Source organism: Falco rusticolus, chromosome 18 (genome assembly GCF_015220075.1).
Source record: "Falco rusticolus isolate bFalRus1 chromosome 18, bFalRus1.pri, whole genome shotgun sequence".
Classification (NCBI taxonomy): domain Eukaryota; kingdom Metazoa; phylum Chordata; class Aves; order Falconiformes; family Falconidae; genus Falco; species Falco rusticolus.
In genome coordinates, this window is record NC_051204.1 from 6,680,016 (window position 1) to 6,695,267 (window position 15,252).

Genomic DNA, 15,252 nt, shown 5'->3' on the forward strand with positions numbered 1-15,252 from the left:
CAACCGCTGCCGCTCGCGCCGCCGTTGCCTGCCCAGGTTCCCGCCTCTCCCCGCCCACCCATTGGCGGAGACAGCGACCAATGGGGAAGCAGCTCAGCTCGGCACGTGGCATACCCCCACCCCGCCCACAGCACGTGGGCACTCCCAAGCCCCACCCCCCCAACGCCCACATTCTTTTTAACCTCCAAAGTTTAATAATAATAAAAAAAATCATAATACAATAAAATAAGGCCCCCCCGTCCCCGCCCCGCTACAAAGAGCCCGAGACTGTTAGTGTCCGCTGGGGGGGGGGGGGGGGGGCAGGGGGGCACCCAAGTTCACGCCCCCCCCCTCCCTCACCCCCCCCCCCAATCCTATAAAAAACCCGGTGCGAGGGGGGGGGGGGCTGGCCCTGCTGTGCTGGTTGGGGTCCCCCCACCGGCTTGGGGGGACCCCCGGACCCCCCATCTGTGTGTGCCCCCCCCCCCCCGCCCCGGAGTTTAACGATACAAAAGAAATCAACTCAAATAATTACATCGCGGGGGGGGGGGGGGGGGGGGGGGGGGAAGGGGGGGAACTCCCCCCAAGTCTGCGGGGGTTGGGGGCCCCAGGGTGAGGGGGGTCCCGGTATGGCCCCCCACAGTCCCTCCCCGCCGCCGGCAGGTGCGTCCATCCGAGCTGGGGGCTCCACGTCACGAGTCCTGGCAGGGGGAGGGAGGGGGAAGAGCAGAGGGGGGCATGGGGGTGGGCACCACAAAACCCCCTGCAGACGCCCTATATTGTGGTTGTGGGGGTCTCCTACCCTGTGCTCCCCAACCCCGCACCCCCAGAACACAGGGGTGCCCCCCCCAAAACAAACCCTGTAAGACCACCCATGACATGAGCCTGAACCCCCCTTCACCATGCCCCGTCCCCCCAGCCCCCCCATTCCTCCTGAAACCCCCTCTATACACCCCACAGCCCCTCCATGCTCCTCCCGGGACCCCCCCATTACATACCCCACACCCCCACCATGACCCCCACCACACAACTCCCCCCCCTTCACCCCACAACCCCCCACAGAGATGGGCCCTTATGACCCCCCCACCCCCCCCATGCATTCCCACCACCCCATATTGTGACTCACCCCCGGGGCATGGGGGCCAGGTGGGGGGCTGTCTCGGGGGGTCCCCCCCTCGGGACCCCGACTCCTCTTTGGCTCCAGCTCCTCCTTGGCCAGGGGGGGGAGGTCACCCCGCTCCGCCCGGCGTTTCCGACGTCTTTCAGGGTCCCGGCCGCGGGCACGAGCCCCCCGCCGCTCCGCCTGCTCCAGCTGTGAGGGGAGGGACACTGTTAGTGATCCCCCCCACCTCAAAATTGGGGGGTGTGTGTGTGTGTGTGTGTGTTCCTGGAATTCAAGGGAAGGGGGAGTTTGGGGTCCCCAGGGAGGTCTGAGGTGATTTTGGGGAGCCCATCTTGAGGAGGAGGCAGAACAGGGCAAGGGGAGCAGCAGCAGGATGGGTTTTGGGGTCCCCAGCAAGATGATGGGGACCCCACCTTGAGGAGATGGAACAGGGCAAGGGGAGCAGCATGGGAATCATTTCGGGGTCCCTCCGGCACTTTTTGGGGGTCCCCAGTGCGGTATCCAGGACCCTACCTTGGGGAAAGGGTGGAACATGGTAAGGGGAGCTGACTGGGAATGGTTTTGGGGTCCCCAGGAGGGATTTTGGGGACCCGATCTGAGGAGGGAAATGTTAGAGAGCAAAGGGAACAACACAGGGACAGTTTTGGGGTCCCTGGGGCAATTTTGGGGACCCTACCTTGAGGAGGAGGTGGATCAGGGCAAAGGGAACAGTGTGGGGCCAGTTTTGGGGTCCCTGGGGCAGTTTCAAATTGGCTTGGGGGGTCAACATGACACTTAAAGATGGGCGGGGGACGTCAGGAATGGCTCTAGGGTGGCAAAGGCAGTTCAGGCATCCCCGAGGGTGGTTTGGGGGTCCCCAGGGTGTTTTGGGGACACTTTGGAAGTGATTCTGAAGCTCTGGGGGTGCTCCGAGGTGGCTCTGGGGTCCTGAAGGTGGTTTGGAGCAGTTTTGGGTTCTGGGGAGGCTTTTGAGCAATTATGGGGTCCCCAAGGTGCTTCGGGGCAGTTTTGGGGTTCCCGGGGTAGTTTGGGGGGGAGTTTTGGGGTCCCAGGGACAGGCTTTGGGGGAATTCTAGGATCCCTGCGGCGTTTCAGAGAAGTTCTGGGGTCCTAGAGATGCTCTGGAGAAGTTCCATCACGCTGGAGACTGTTTGGAGCTCTGGTGAAGCTTTGAGGTGTCCCTGGGGAGGTTTTGGGGGGGGTGGGGGGTCGAGGGCATTTTTGGGGTTCAGGGGTTCCCCCCGTACCTCGAGGAGGAGACGGAAGAGCGGGAGCGGGGGCGGGCGGGCAGCCTGCAGCAGCCGCCAGATGCTCTGGGCCTCGTCCAGCGTCACCTCCAGCAGATCCCCCTCCATCATCAGCTCCTCCAGCGGCCGCCGCGCCCCCTCCGCCAGCTCCAGCACCGGGCCCTGCAGCCGCGGCAGCGCCGCGCTCAGCGCCTCCAGCTCTGCGGGGACACCGCGTCACCGGGGGGGCATGGGGACACCGCGTCACCCCAGCGCCAGGACCCGCTGGATGGCCTGACCCCCCCCCCCCCCCCAGGGCACGGACATCAGGATCCATGGGGCTTCCCCTGGGATCCGCACGGATCCCTCTCCGTGGCATCCCTGGGGCTGCTGACGGGGATGGTAACCCACCAGGGTCCCCAGCACCACACGGGATCCACAGGGTTCCCGTGGGATCCCTGGAGTCCCCACCTTCTCCTCGGGCTCATGCAAGCTCCCTAGAGCCCCACAGGGTCCCCTGTGCTCATGTGGGATCCACTAGTAGCCAGCATCACAGGGGATCCACAGGGCTCACACAGGCTCCCTGGAGTTGCACAGTGTGTCCCTGTACTCACAGAGGATCCCTGAAGCCCCCACCATCCCGGTACTCACAAGATCCCTGTGGCCCGCAGGGGATCCACAGGGTTCTGCAGCGTCACTGCACTCACACGGGGTCCACTAGGTCTCACTGTGCCCCCACAGGACCCCTGGGGCTGACCTGGGATCCACGGGGCTCACATTGGACCCCTGGAATCCCACAATGTCCTCTGCACTTACATGGGATCCATGAGGCTCATACAGGATCCTTAGTCTGACACTGTCCCCTGTACTCATATGGGATCCAATGGATCCCAGTGTTACACAGGACCTATATGGCTCACATAAGATCTCTGGAGCCCCACAGTGCTCCCTATACTGACAAGGGTGTCCTCTATGCTCACATGGAATCCACTGGGTCTCCCAGCATCACATGGGATCCACGGACCTTGCATAGGACCCCTTGAGCCCCAGTGTCCCCTGTGCTCACCTGGGATCTCTGCAGTTGCACATTGTCCCAAAGATCCCTGTGAGCATACGTGAGCCCTATAGATCCACTGAGCCCTACAACAGCTCCTGTACTCCCATGTGATCCACAGGGCTCACACAGGATACCGAGAGTCCCACAGCATCCCTGTGCTCCCATGGGATCCACTGGGCTCATAGAAGATCAGCTGGGTCCTGGTGTGACACAGGATTGATAGGGCTCCCACAGGCTCCCTACAGCCCCGCAGTGCCACCTGTGCTCAGATAGAATCCATAGCACCCACACAGGATTCAGTTGATCCCCTAGCGACCCCCCTCTGTGCTCACACTAGATCTACAGGGCTTGCAGGGGACACCTGCTGTCCCACACTGCCCCCTGCACCCATATAGGATCCCTGGAATCCCACATCGTCCCTGTACTCACATGGGATCCTATGTGAACCCTACAGATCCACAGTCCCACAGCATCCCCTGTACCCGTGAGGGATCCACCAGATCTCTCCTACCTCCCCACTGCTCACAGGGGATCCCTGGAGCCCTATGGCCCTTGCCATGCTCACCAGAGGATGGCACAGGGCCTGCACAGGATCCAGTGGATCCCAGCACCCCTGGCACTCACAGGGGATCCCCCACTCCCAGCTCCCCTCAAAGCCCTACTCACCTGAAGGCAGGGGGCCGTTCTTCTCCGGGCTGGGGGCATCGCCGTTCTCCACCGACACCTGGAGCAAAGGTGGGGGGCACAGCATGAGCAAGTGGGGGGGAGCACGGCCTCCCCCAGCCCCAAAACCCACCCCAAAACCTGCCCCCCAGCCCCAAAATCTACCCAAAAACCTAAAAATCCACCCCAAACCCTACCCCCAGCCCCAAAACCTGCCCCCCCCCCCACCTTGGTCTGCTCATTGCGGCTGGCCTCCCGCAGGGCACCGTCCCCGTCCCCATGCAGGCGATGCCGCAGAGCCGCCAAGCGCTCCAAAGGCCCGGCGACGTCGGGAGAAGCGAGGAGCTGACGGGCACGGTCCTGCCAAGTGATGGCTCGTTCGGTCAAACACTGCAAGGCTTCGCCCTCCGGCAAGCGCACCGGCAGCTTCTGCAGCGCCACCAGCAACGCCAAGATGGTTTCCAACCGAGGACGCCGCGATCGTTGGCAAAGAGGGCAGAGAAATTTGGCGTCCCACTCCCACCAAGCCGGAGAGGGTTTTTGAGAGCCCAAGCGGGGCCAGGCTACGCAAGCACCGTGAAACCAGTCCCGGCAGAGCTGGCACTGCAGCATGCCGGGGCTCGCCGGTTGCCCACAGACGCAGGAGGGTGGTCCTGGACCTGGGAGGGGTGGCGCGGCTTTTTGGGCATTGGCATGGCGTAGCCGGAGCATCCCCTCCTTTTCTTTCTGCTCCCCTTCTTTAAACGCCACGATCTGGGGGCAAAAATAATAAAAAAATACATTTCAAAAAAAAAAAAAAAAAAAAGCGCGATGTGAGTGGCACGGGGATGCGGGGGGCCCTGCTGCTTCCCCCACACCCCCCCACCCCCAAAAAAAACCCAAACAATCAATCCCATCCTGCTCACCACAGCACCAGGGTCACGGAGATCCTGCGCCGAAAGCCCCAAGCTCTCGGCGTCCAGTTTGTAAAGCCCCGGCTCCTGCCGCCACTTCAGCCGCTTGCTGCTGTCGGAGCCAGCGTCGGCGCAGGGACACAGCACCTACGGGGACATTGTGGGGGTCAGGGCGGCCCCCCCGGCCCTTCCCACCACCCTAGGTCCTTTGCACCCTTTTGTCCCTCACCTCCAATAACGTGTAGCAGGAATTTTTCTTCAGGAAGGTGCGGGAAGCTTTATCCCGCCAGGAATGCGCTGTGCCGACCTGTACCTCCAGCTGCCGTAGCTCCTCCAGCCGCACCGGCAGATCCCGACCCACCGCCACCAGCCCCTCCAGATCATCCAGGCAGGGGTAGTGGTCGCCGTTCTGGGGTGAGCGGAGACAGCGGGGTGAGGTGTGGGGGGGGGGGGGGAGGAGATCAAAAGCCCCTCCCCCAGGGCAGAAAAGGGGGTCCCTGGAGCCCACCTGGATCTCCTCCACGTCCGCGATCCAGGCGCGGGCCTTGGCCAGGGCTTCTTTCAGCGCCTGGATGTTGGGCAGCAGAGCCGGGATGTTTTCCGCTTCTTTGATGATGGCAGCCAGCGTGGCCGGGGGGTGCTTCTGCCTGCGGGGGAGGGGATGAGAACCCAGGGGTCTGCCCACTCGACAACCCCTTCCCCAAGATCCCAGAGACCCCCCCCCAAACCCAGATCGGGTCCCAGCCTGGTTTCACCTGGGAACAGAGACAGAGAAATCCCAGCCCCGTTATCCGCCCCTGGGGGACACAGGGGGCAGCCCCCAGCCCCGTTATCCGCCCCTGGGGGACACAGGGGGCAGCCCCCAGCCCCGTTATCCGCCCCTGGGGGACACAGGGGGCAGCCCCCAGCCCCGTTATCCGCCCCTGGGGGACACAGGGGGCAGCCCCCAGCCCCGTTATCCGCCCCTGGGGGACACAGGGGGCAGCCCCCAGCCCCGTTATCCGCCCCTGGGGGACACAGGGGGCAGCCCCCAGCCCCGTTATCCGCCCCTGGGGGACACAGGGGGCAGCCCCCAGCCCCGTTATCCGCCCCTGGGGGACACAGGGGGCAGCCCCCAGCCCCGTTATCCGCCCCTGGGGGACACAGGGGGCAGCCCCCAGCCCCGTTATCCGCCCCTGGGGGACACAGGGGGCAGCCCCCAGCCCCGTTATCCGCCCCTGGGGGACACAGGGGGCAGCCCCCAGCCCCGTTATCCGCCCCTGGGGGACACAGGGGGCAGCCCCCAGCCCCATTATCCGCCCCTGGGGGACACAGGGGGCAGCCCCCAGCCCCATTATCCGCCCCTGGGGGACACAGGGGGCAGCCCCCAGCCCCATTATCCGCCCCTGGGGGACACAGGGGGCAGCCCCCAGCCCCTTTATCCCATTCCAAGGGGTCATAAATTTGGCCCTGGCCCCTTTTTACCCCCCTGGGGGGTTGTGGAATTTGGCCCCCAGCCCACCTACACCCTGGGGTGCAACCCCCCCACCCTTCTTTCCCCCATGGGGCCGCATCCTGACCTGGCCTCCAAGCACATCTGAGCTTTTTCCTCCCAGCGCTGAGCGATGGTGAGCAGCTCCTGCAGCTCGGCCATGGCCACGTCAACAGCCGGGCTGGGGGCGACGGTACGGCCAGCCTGGATGAGACCCCTCATGACGGGGAGGGGGACGCGGGCACGAGGGGACCGCAGGGTGGCCGTCACCTCCTCTAACCAAGCGGCCTGGGCCAGCTGCCGTTCCAAGCGCCGGCTTTCTGGCACCTCCACACCCAGCCGGGCCCCTCGCTCCAGCAGCCCCCGCAGAGCCCCCGGCCCTGGGGGGGTCGACTCCAGCGCGGCCCGTGCCTCCGCTTGGAAAGCCTCCACGCGTTCCAGCAAGGCCTGGAAGCAGGGAGTGGGGAGGACAGCATCAGTGACACTGTGTCCCCACAAAAAAATGAGGGGGGGGCAATGCAGAGAGACCCCCCCCCGGCTCACCTGGACCTCCCCAATCTGGTGCATGACACAGGGCAGCTGGTTCATCTGCTCCAGGAAGGTGCGGAGCTCCTCCACCGTCAGCGAGGGTGCCGGTACCCTGCAGCCATGCGAGGCTATGTCACCCCTGGGGTGACTGTGGGGACAAGGTGGGGGACAGGGGGGTGACTGGAACCTGGAGGGACAGGGGAAGGCTGGGACAGGCACATGGGGCTGGGATGGGGCCCATAGGGGACCGGAGCGGGGCGGCCGGGGGGACCGGAGCGGGGCGGCCAGGGGACACGGGATGGGGACACAAGACTTTCAGCAGCTTGAGGTGACAGGACAGGCGCACGGGGAGGAGAAGGAGCCAGGATGGTGACATGGGGCTGCTGGGGACACAGGGGAGGGGGGCACTTACCCTGTCTCTTGCGAGCTGATGAGCCCCAGGGCCTCGGAAACGCAGCGCTCGGCCTGACCCAGGCAGCCCTTCAGCCGGTGCAGCAGCTCGTTCTCGGGGAACTTGCGCTCGCGTGCCTCCGACTCCAGTGCCCGCAGCTCCTCCAGCGCTGGCCAGGCACAGTGGGGGAGGGGGGAAGGGTGTGTCAAGGCTGTACCCCAAACCCCTCCTAAACCCCCCCAGAAATCCCCCCTGGGCCCCTCAACTCACTCCGCTTGCGGCCGTCCTCCACCTCCAGCGCGATGCGGACCTTGTTGGCCCAGGTGTCGAAGGACTCCGCTCGCACCTTCAGCTTGTGCAGCATGGCCGGCAGCTCGTCCAACGTGTAGCGGTACCTGGGAGGGCAGCAAGGGGTTTGGGGGGGGGGGGCCATCACCCTCCCCCAGGGGTTGGGAGCCCCTCCTTGTGCCCACAGCCCATCCCAAGGGTACAGCAGGAGCAAACAGGACCCCCAAACCCAGCCCACACCCCCTCTTACAGACCCACCAAGCACCGCAAGACCTCACCCACATCCCCCCCCCAGCAGCAGGGGACCCTTCCCCACCTGAGATACTGCTTGCTGCGGGGGCACTTGCAGAGGTCATCCATGTGGTAGAGGCAGACGAGGCACTGGGGACAGTCGTAACAAGCCAGCGCCGAGAGGAAACACGTCGTCTTACACTTATCGCACTGCCGCTCGTCGTCGGGCAGCAGCTCGAAAGCCTCTCGCTCTGCCTCCGTGATACCCTGGGGGAGGGGGGGCCACAAAACGCAACTGTCAGCCCCACTGCAGACCCCCTCCACATTTTTGGGGGGGGGAGGGGGGGGCGGTTCCCCTGGTGTTATCCCACCTTTTCCAACAGCGCTTTGCGGAGTTTACGCTCCTCCTGCACCAGCACGAACATCTCCTTGTGAACGGCGGCCGCCAAGTTGAGGTCCAGCTTTTCGGGGCAAGCTGCCATCTTGCAGATGAGTTCCTCGTGCGAGAAGACACAGTAACGTCGCAAACGTCGGTAGTGCTCGATGCACTGCCTGCCGGCGGGCAGCTGCAGGTAATGCCAGGCATTAGGACACACCCCTGAATTTGGGGGACCCCCCCTTGTACCCCAAAACACATCCCAATATGGAGCCAGCCACCCCCAGCTCAAACCGTAGCAGCGGACTGCACAAAACGCTCAGAGCTCCCCACATCTCCTCCTCCCTCAGGAGCACACAGCCCGAATTTGGGGTTCTCACCCCAGATTTTGGGGTTTCTCTGGGATTTTGGGGGTTCCCCTGAGGTTTTTTGGGGCGCAGGGGCTCACCCAGTCAGCGGTGCAGAAGTTGACGGCCTCAGCAAAGTTGTAACCCTGGTTGAAACCGCTGTGGTACGCCCTGGGGAAGGTGATGACGAACTCGCCGGCACACTGGTTGGTCCGTACGACCTAAAAGGGGGATAAAATTTGGGGTGAAGGGAAATAAGGAATTGGGGGGTGGGGGGGGAACCTCGATACTCACAGGGACACCATGTGCCATGAGGGTGTTGGGGTTCATGAGGGTGACGAGTTGGTGGAGCAGGTCGGGCTGGCTCTCGAAGAGCTCCGGCGTCAGCTTCTTCATCACCTCTTCCAGGTGCTCCGCCGCGAAGGAGGGGACCCCGTACCACGTCTTGGGCTCACCCCTGGGGGGGAAACGGGGTCAGGGGCACCCCAAAACCCCTCCTCCCATCCCACACCGTGGCTTGGGAGACCCCAAAACCTCATCCCACCCTGTACCACACCTTGGGTTCAGCCCTGGGCAGGCAACAGGGTCCTGGCACCCCAAAAGCCTCCTCCTGCCCCATAACTCATCTTGAGTTTGCCCCGAGGGGCTCGTGGCACCCCAGAAACTTCCTCTCACCTCAAAACCCATCTTGGGCTGGGCGTCAGGGGGTCACAGCACCCCAAAAACCTCCTCTCGCCCCCCACCCCAACTTCAGCTCACCCCTGGGTGGGAGACAAGGTTGGGACACCCCAAAAATACTCTTCTCACCCTGTACCACACCTTAGGCTTGCCCCTAGGGGCTCACAGCACCCCAAAAAACTCCTCTCGCCCCATGGCTTCATCATGGGCTCACCCCTGGGTGGGTGGAATGAGGTCAGGGGCCCCCCAAAACCCCTCCTCTCTCCCCTCTGACACCTCCCAGGATCACCCCGAGCCCCCCACCAGTGGAGGTAGTTGATGGAGTAGCTCCAGTGGTCCTCGATGTGCCAGCAAAAGGCGGAGAAGACCATCCCCACGTAGAGCCAGGGCACCTTCATCCCCGAAATATCGGCGTTGATGTGACACAGCACCGACTGCTTCAACACCGGCATCACGTTCAGGTTCCACCCGCTGCCAGCGTACTCCTACGTTAAGGGGAACGTTAAGGACAGCGTCACCCCGCCACCGGTGACACCCCTGTGGGGTTGGGGACGGCGTCTCCCTCACCTCCTCCTCCGGCGAGAGCTTTCTTTTGCCGTCGCTGATGGGGAAGCCGCTGCCGAATTCCTTGGAGTGGATATCGGCGCCGTACTCCACCGTCACGTCCTCCTCGATGCTGTTCACCAGCCGCCAAAATTCCTTCTCCACCACCTCCGTGGGGACCATCTGGGGAAAATGGGAAACAGAGGACATTCGGGACTTGGGGGGGGGGGGGAGGGGGCGGGGGTGTCACCGGGGTCCCTTGGGGGGTTTGGGGGTACTCACGTGGACGGGCATGTTGAAGTAATCGGCTTTGAAGGAGTCGGCCATCTCCCCGAAGCTCTGCAGGGTGTATTCCCGCGTCGCCTGCTCAAAGCCGAAAGCCTCCGGCGGTCGCTTGCATTCCTGGGGGAGAGGGATGAGGTGGGGGGGGTCAGAGTGGGGGTCCCCAGCCCCACAGATACCATAGGGCATTCAGCTGGGGCTCCCCAGCCCTAAAGACACGATAAGGGGGTTCCTAACCCCACAGACAGGATGGGATGTGAAGCAGGGGGTCGGCGTGGGGGTCCCCAGCCCCACAGATGTGACACGGGGGTCCCTAACCCCAGGCGAGGGTCCCCAGCTCCACAGATAGGATGGGATGCGAGGCAGGGGGTTGGCACGGGGGTCCCCAGCCCCACAGATGGGGTCAGATATCGAGCTGGGGGTCCCCGGCACCACAGATGTGGCACAGACACCTCTAACCGCACAAACGGGGGTCCCCAGGCCTGCAGATGGAATGAGACATTGAATCTGGGGTCCCTGGCCCTGCAGACACGGCCCACGGGTCTCTAACCCCACAGACGGGGGTCTCCAGCCCCACAGACAGAACTGGAAGTGATCCGGGGGTCCCCAGCCCCTCAGATAGGACAGGCCGTTAAGTTGGGGGTCCCTGGCCCCACAGACAGACGAGGCATGACGTGAAACGGGGGCATCCCCAGCCCCGCAACTGGGACATGACACAAGATGGGGGGGGTGTCCAGGGTACAATGCAGGTGTTTGGGGGGGGGCTTCGCGTGTCGTCCCCCCCATCCTCACCGCCATGACGCATTTGGGGCAGCGCCAGATGCCCTTGGGAATTTCGGGCAGGGGCGGGAGGAGGCAGAAGATGTGGTAGTTGTCGTCGCAACCGTCGCAGAGCAGCAGCTTGTCATCCTCGTCCCCCCGCGAGCAGATTCGGCAGATGTAGGAATCGACCTGGAGCGGAGGCAGAAGGAGTTGAGGGGGGGGGGGGGGGCTCTGCCCCACAGCGTGGGGGGGCTCTGCCCCACAGTGTGGGGGTACTTACAAACTGGCTGTTGCTGTGGCTGCGGCGCAGGCGCATGGTCATTTTGGTGCAGGGCTCAGGGCTGTGCCGCAGCTCCTCCTTCCCCTCCAGGTAAGCGCGGGGAGACACCGGCTCCACCTTGGCCTCGGCTCCCACCGGTTCCTCCTTCACCACCACTGTGGGGGGACACTCGGGACCTTCTTTATCTGTAGGGTGAAGAATTAGGGGCGGGGGTGTGTCACAAAAGAATCTAGGGGGGATCACAGCAACCTCCCTGTGCCCCTCAAGTCACCCCCGGAGGGGTTCCCCCCCCTACCTTTCTTCCGCAGGGTCTTGTCTTTGGCCACCAGCCCCAACCCCAACATCTTGGGGCCGGCCCCGTAGATCTGCAGCTTCTTCAGCTCCGGGTTTTTCTCGATGTCCTCCTCCGTCGGCTCCGGCTGCAGGATGGCAGAATCACAAGGGGTGTACCTCCCCCTTAGAAACTTGGCGGGGGGGGGGGGGGGGGGGGGGGGGGAGCGGGCATGGTGGGGGTTTGTTTTTTGGGGGTGCTGACCTCCTGCTGCAGGCGTTTAGCCCGCCGGCCGTAGCTGTTGAACTTGGAGGGCTGGACGGACTGGCGCAGCGGGATGCTGTGGGGTTTGTACTCCCGGTCCTTCTCCTCGCTCTCAAAGGGCCGCGTGTTACACTGCTGAAGGGAAAGGACCCTCAGCGTGGCGGGGGGCACCCCGTAGCCCACTTTCCCCCGCCCCCCCCCCCCCGCCAAGTCACCCCCCATTTTCTCACCACCAGGTTGGCCCCTGACTGGTACATCTCGTAGGGGTAGATGATGCGCTCGTAGTGGGCGCGCAGCAGCGAGCCGATGTTTTTACCCGAGGGGTAAGCGAGGCGTTGGGCCACCCGAGCCCACCGCCGGTCCTTGCAGATGGCCTCGTATCCCCCTTCCTCCATCACCACCTGAGTGGGGGGCACACACACATGAAGCACCCCCAAATCAGCTGCATTCCCCTCAATACTCCCACCCCCACACCCCCCCAGACCTTGCTGAGGCTGTAGAGATCGAGGATGCGTCGCTCGACGTTGGGGATCTTGAGCGAGGAACCCTGGATTTCCCAAAACTTGGCGATCTGGTCCAGATAATTCAGCTTCACCCGGGTCTGCGCCTGCCAGCAGAGGGGGAAAAATGAGGGGGGGGGTGAGTCTTGTGTGCACCCCAAAAATCAGCTGGGGAGGAGGAGGAGAAAAGGGAGCGCCCCCCAACTCACCTCCAGCTCATTGAGCCGCTGGATGCGGGGAGTGAACCTGAAGTTGTCCACCTCCACAGCGAAGGGGGGCTGCCAGTCCTGGGGAGATGATGAGGGGGGGTTAGCAGCAATAGCCCCCCCATTCCTACCCGGGCAGGGACAGGCTGGGCAGCCCCCGGGGCTCCAGAGGGGAACTGAGCGGCACAGACCCCAAATTGGGGGGGGGGGGGGGGGGGGCGGGGGCACTGCAGCTGCATACTCCCCCCCTCCCATCATGAGGGACAGCCCCGTGGCGTGCACCCCACGTTGTAGGGGGGATGGGGGGGCCCATGCGGGGAGCCGGTGACGCCAGTGTAGCTGGGCCCAGCCCTCCCCGGAAGCCCTTCTCCACCTCGTCGAGCTGGGGGGACCGGCTCGGCCTGTCCCCCAACCCCAAACCAAGGGTTCAGGACCCCCCCCAAAGTAAGAAAGGGGACAAAGGGACAGCCCCCCCGTCAGCAGGGACACGACGCGGACACCTTCTCTTCCCAAAACAGGAAACAAGCCCACGAAAGGGGGAGGGGGGGGTGGTGGCAAGCAAGAGCGAGGTTGATGGGGATCGGGGGGGCCTCAGCCTCCTACTTGCCCCCCACTTCCAGGGGACCCCCCCTCCAAAGGGCGCTGCCCGACCTAGGGACCCCCCTGGCTCCGGCCGGGCTCCCCCCCGCCGCTCGCCAGACAAAGGCTCGGCGGTGGCAGCCATATTGGCCGTGTCACTGTTGTTGTTGTGAGGGCCGGCGTGGGGGGGGCGCGGGGGGTACACACACAGACCCCCCCACACACACACCCCCCTCACTCCTCAGGGGAGCACCCCAAATTCCTGAGGGTCAGCTCCCCCCTACCCAATGCAAGGCGGGTGGGCGAAGGGCCTTGCTGGGGGTGGGGAGGAGGGGGGCAGGGGGCCCTTGCCCACTCCCACCCAGGTCTGGATCGTGCAGCACCCCCAAAGTCCAGCCCCAGCAGGGACACGCACCCCCCCCGCCAGCCCAGGGGCACCCCCTCAGCTCGGGGGGGTGGGGAAAGGGAGTTTACCCCGGGTTAGGGGGGAAGGGGGTATTTACACCCTCAGCCCAAACATCTACCCCCCAGCCAGGCTGGTACAGACCCCCAGAGCTCAGGGATTTACCCCTCCCCCCCTCGGGTGGGTATTTATCCCCCTGGGTTATCTACCCCCGCTCAGGTGGGTATTCCCCCTCCACAGCCACACTGGGGGTATTTACCCACCCTGAGGGGGTCTTTACACCCAGGACACAGCAGGCGGGGGAGGGGGATGGGGGGGGATAACTAACCCGCCTAGATGGAGAGTTACCCCTCCGAGAGGTAACTAAACCCCCAAATGGGGAATTCCCCCCACCCAGGGGTAACTACCCCCCCCCCCAAATGGGGAATTCCCCCCACCCAGGGGTAACTAAACCCCCCCCCCCCAAATGGGGAATTCCCCCCACCCAGGGGTAACTAACCCCCCCCCCCCCCCGGGGAATTCCCCCCACCCAGGGGTAACTACCCCCCCCCAAATGGGAACATACTCCTCAGGGGGGCAATTAAGCCCCCTAAAACAGGGAAACACCCTCCCCTCAGGGGGGCACTTACCCTCCTAAATGGCAATACACCCCTTCCCAGTGGGCCCTAAATGGGAAGATAACCCCCTTTGGGGAGGGTGATTAACCCCCCCCTCAATGAGAAGTTACCCCCCTCAGGAGGGGCAATTAACCCCCCCAGGGGAGGGCGCGTACCCCACAGCAAACCCCAACCCCACAACTCCGAAAGACAGGGACCCCCAGCATCCCCCCACCCCCCCCGCCCCCCTACTCACAGCGGGGGGTCGGATCTTGCAGATACCGCTTTTCTCGGCGATGGGGCGGATCTTGGCGATGTAACCCAGGGGGTCGCTGAATTCGGCCCAGCTGGGCTCGAAGACGGGACATTCGGGGGGGGGTAAAAAGTCCTCGGGGGGCTCCGGTTCACCGGCCACCGATAACCAAGGCGTCACCCACTCGCCCCGCTGGTCCCCACCGGTGGGAGGACCCCGAGGGGCTTCCCCCCCGCTGCGGGGACCCCCAAAGGGCCTCCGGGCCTTGTCCTCAGGGCCTGGGCGATCCCCGCTGCGGGCCCCCCTTTCCTCGGGTGTCTTGCGGGGGCTTCGCTCCTCGCCCGGCGGGCGCCCACCGGGTCCCTTGCCGGTCCCCCCGCCTTTACTCCGCGGCTCCCCACCGGCTTTGGGGAGCCGAGGGGCCGCCGAGGCCCTCTCCTCCCCCGCGGCTTTAGGGGGGCCGGCAGCCGGCCGTGGGGGAACCGCGTCTCCGGTGGGCTCCGTCCCCCCCCACTCCCCGCCGCGACCCCGCTTGGTTTCCTCATCCCCCTCCGGCGGTGGCGGGGTGCCCCAAGGCGGGGACCCCCCCGGGGCGGGCCCCCACTCGGCCCAACCGCCCCCTCCGTGCTGCTGCTCCCCCTCTTCCATCCTCCCCACCGAGGGGAGGGGGGTTTCCCTCACTACCCGCGGGGCACCCCCTCAGGGGGCCATGGAGGCCCCCGCCGCCCCCTCACAGGCCCCCGGGCCGCCCCCTCACAGGCCCCCGGGCCGCCCCCCCCTCCCCAAACCCCGGGGAAAGGGGGGGGACGAGAGCGCCCGGGTGCCTCCGCCGACCTGCTCCGCCGGTCCCCCCCGGCCCCGCCGCCGCCCGGCCGCGGGATACGGCCCCCACCGGCCCCACGATCCGCCCGCCTCAAGCCCGAGGCCTGCCCGGTACCCCCGGCCGGGCCGCCGCCGCCATCTTGGGTTCCCTCCTCCTCTCGCTCCCCGCCCCCCCCCGCCCCGCGCGCACGCACACACTGCGCAGGCGCGGCAGCGCACACCGCCCCGGGCGGTGCTGCG

The 15,252-nt window shown here is 65.1% G+C and overlaps 1 protein-coding gene across 2 annotated transcripts; it reads right to left on the reverse strand.

The window, feature by feature from the left end:
* Positions 1-191: 191 nt before the first annotated feature.
* KDM5C (lysine demethylase 5C) lies at positions 192-15,022 on the reverse strand. 2 transcript variants are annotated; one of them, XM_037411149.1, is made up of 27 exons: positions 14,194-15,022; positions 12,363-12,440; positions 12,138-12,260; positions 11,884-12,054; positions 11,654-11,785; positions 11,414-11,537; positions 11,119-11,303; positions 10,869-11,027; positions 10,077-10,196; positions 9,819-9,977; positions 9,555-9,736; positions 8,868-9,030; positions 8,675-8,794; positions 8,222-8,416; positions 7,936-8,117; positions 7,602-7,726; positions 7,353-7,500; positions 6,956-7,052; positions 6,501-6,859; positions 5,450-5,588; positions 5,171-5,350; positions 4,954-5,088; positions 4,277-4,801; positions 4,052-4,109; positions 2,350-2,549; positions 1,106-1,291; positions 192-680 (listed from the first exon to the last, which is right to left on the reverse strand). In XM_037411149.1, the coding sequence occupies exons 1-27, from the start codon at positions 14,836-14,838 to the stop codon at positions 672-674; spliced, it is 4,899 nt and encodes a 1,632-aa protein (XP_037267046.1). In that variant the 5' UTR covers positions 14,839-15,022; the 3' UTR covers positions 192-671. The 2 variants fall into 2 exon arrangements, with proteins under 2 accessions (XP_037267046.1, XP_037267045.1); XM_037411148.1 differs by having other exon boundaries at positions 11,654-11,788; positions 14,194-15,021.
* Between the last annotated feature and the right edge of the window lie 230 nt (positions 15,023-15,252).

Excerpts from the sequence above, each read along its gene's own strand:
- KDM5C (XM_037411148.1), bottom strand. The coding sequence starts at position 14,838 with ATGGAAGAGGGGGAGCAGCAGCACGGAGGGGGCGGTTGGGCCGAGTGG. Across the intron at positions 11,538-11,653 it reads CTAAACGCCTGCAGCAGGAG|CCGGAGCCGACGGAGGAGGA; the intron begins GTCAGCACCCCC and ends GCCATCCTGCAG. Across the intron at positions 9,031-9,554 it reads TCCATCAACTACCTCCACTG|GGGTGAGCCCAAGACGTGGT; the intron begins GTGGGGGGCTCG and ends TTTCCCCCCCAG.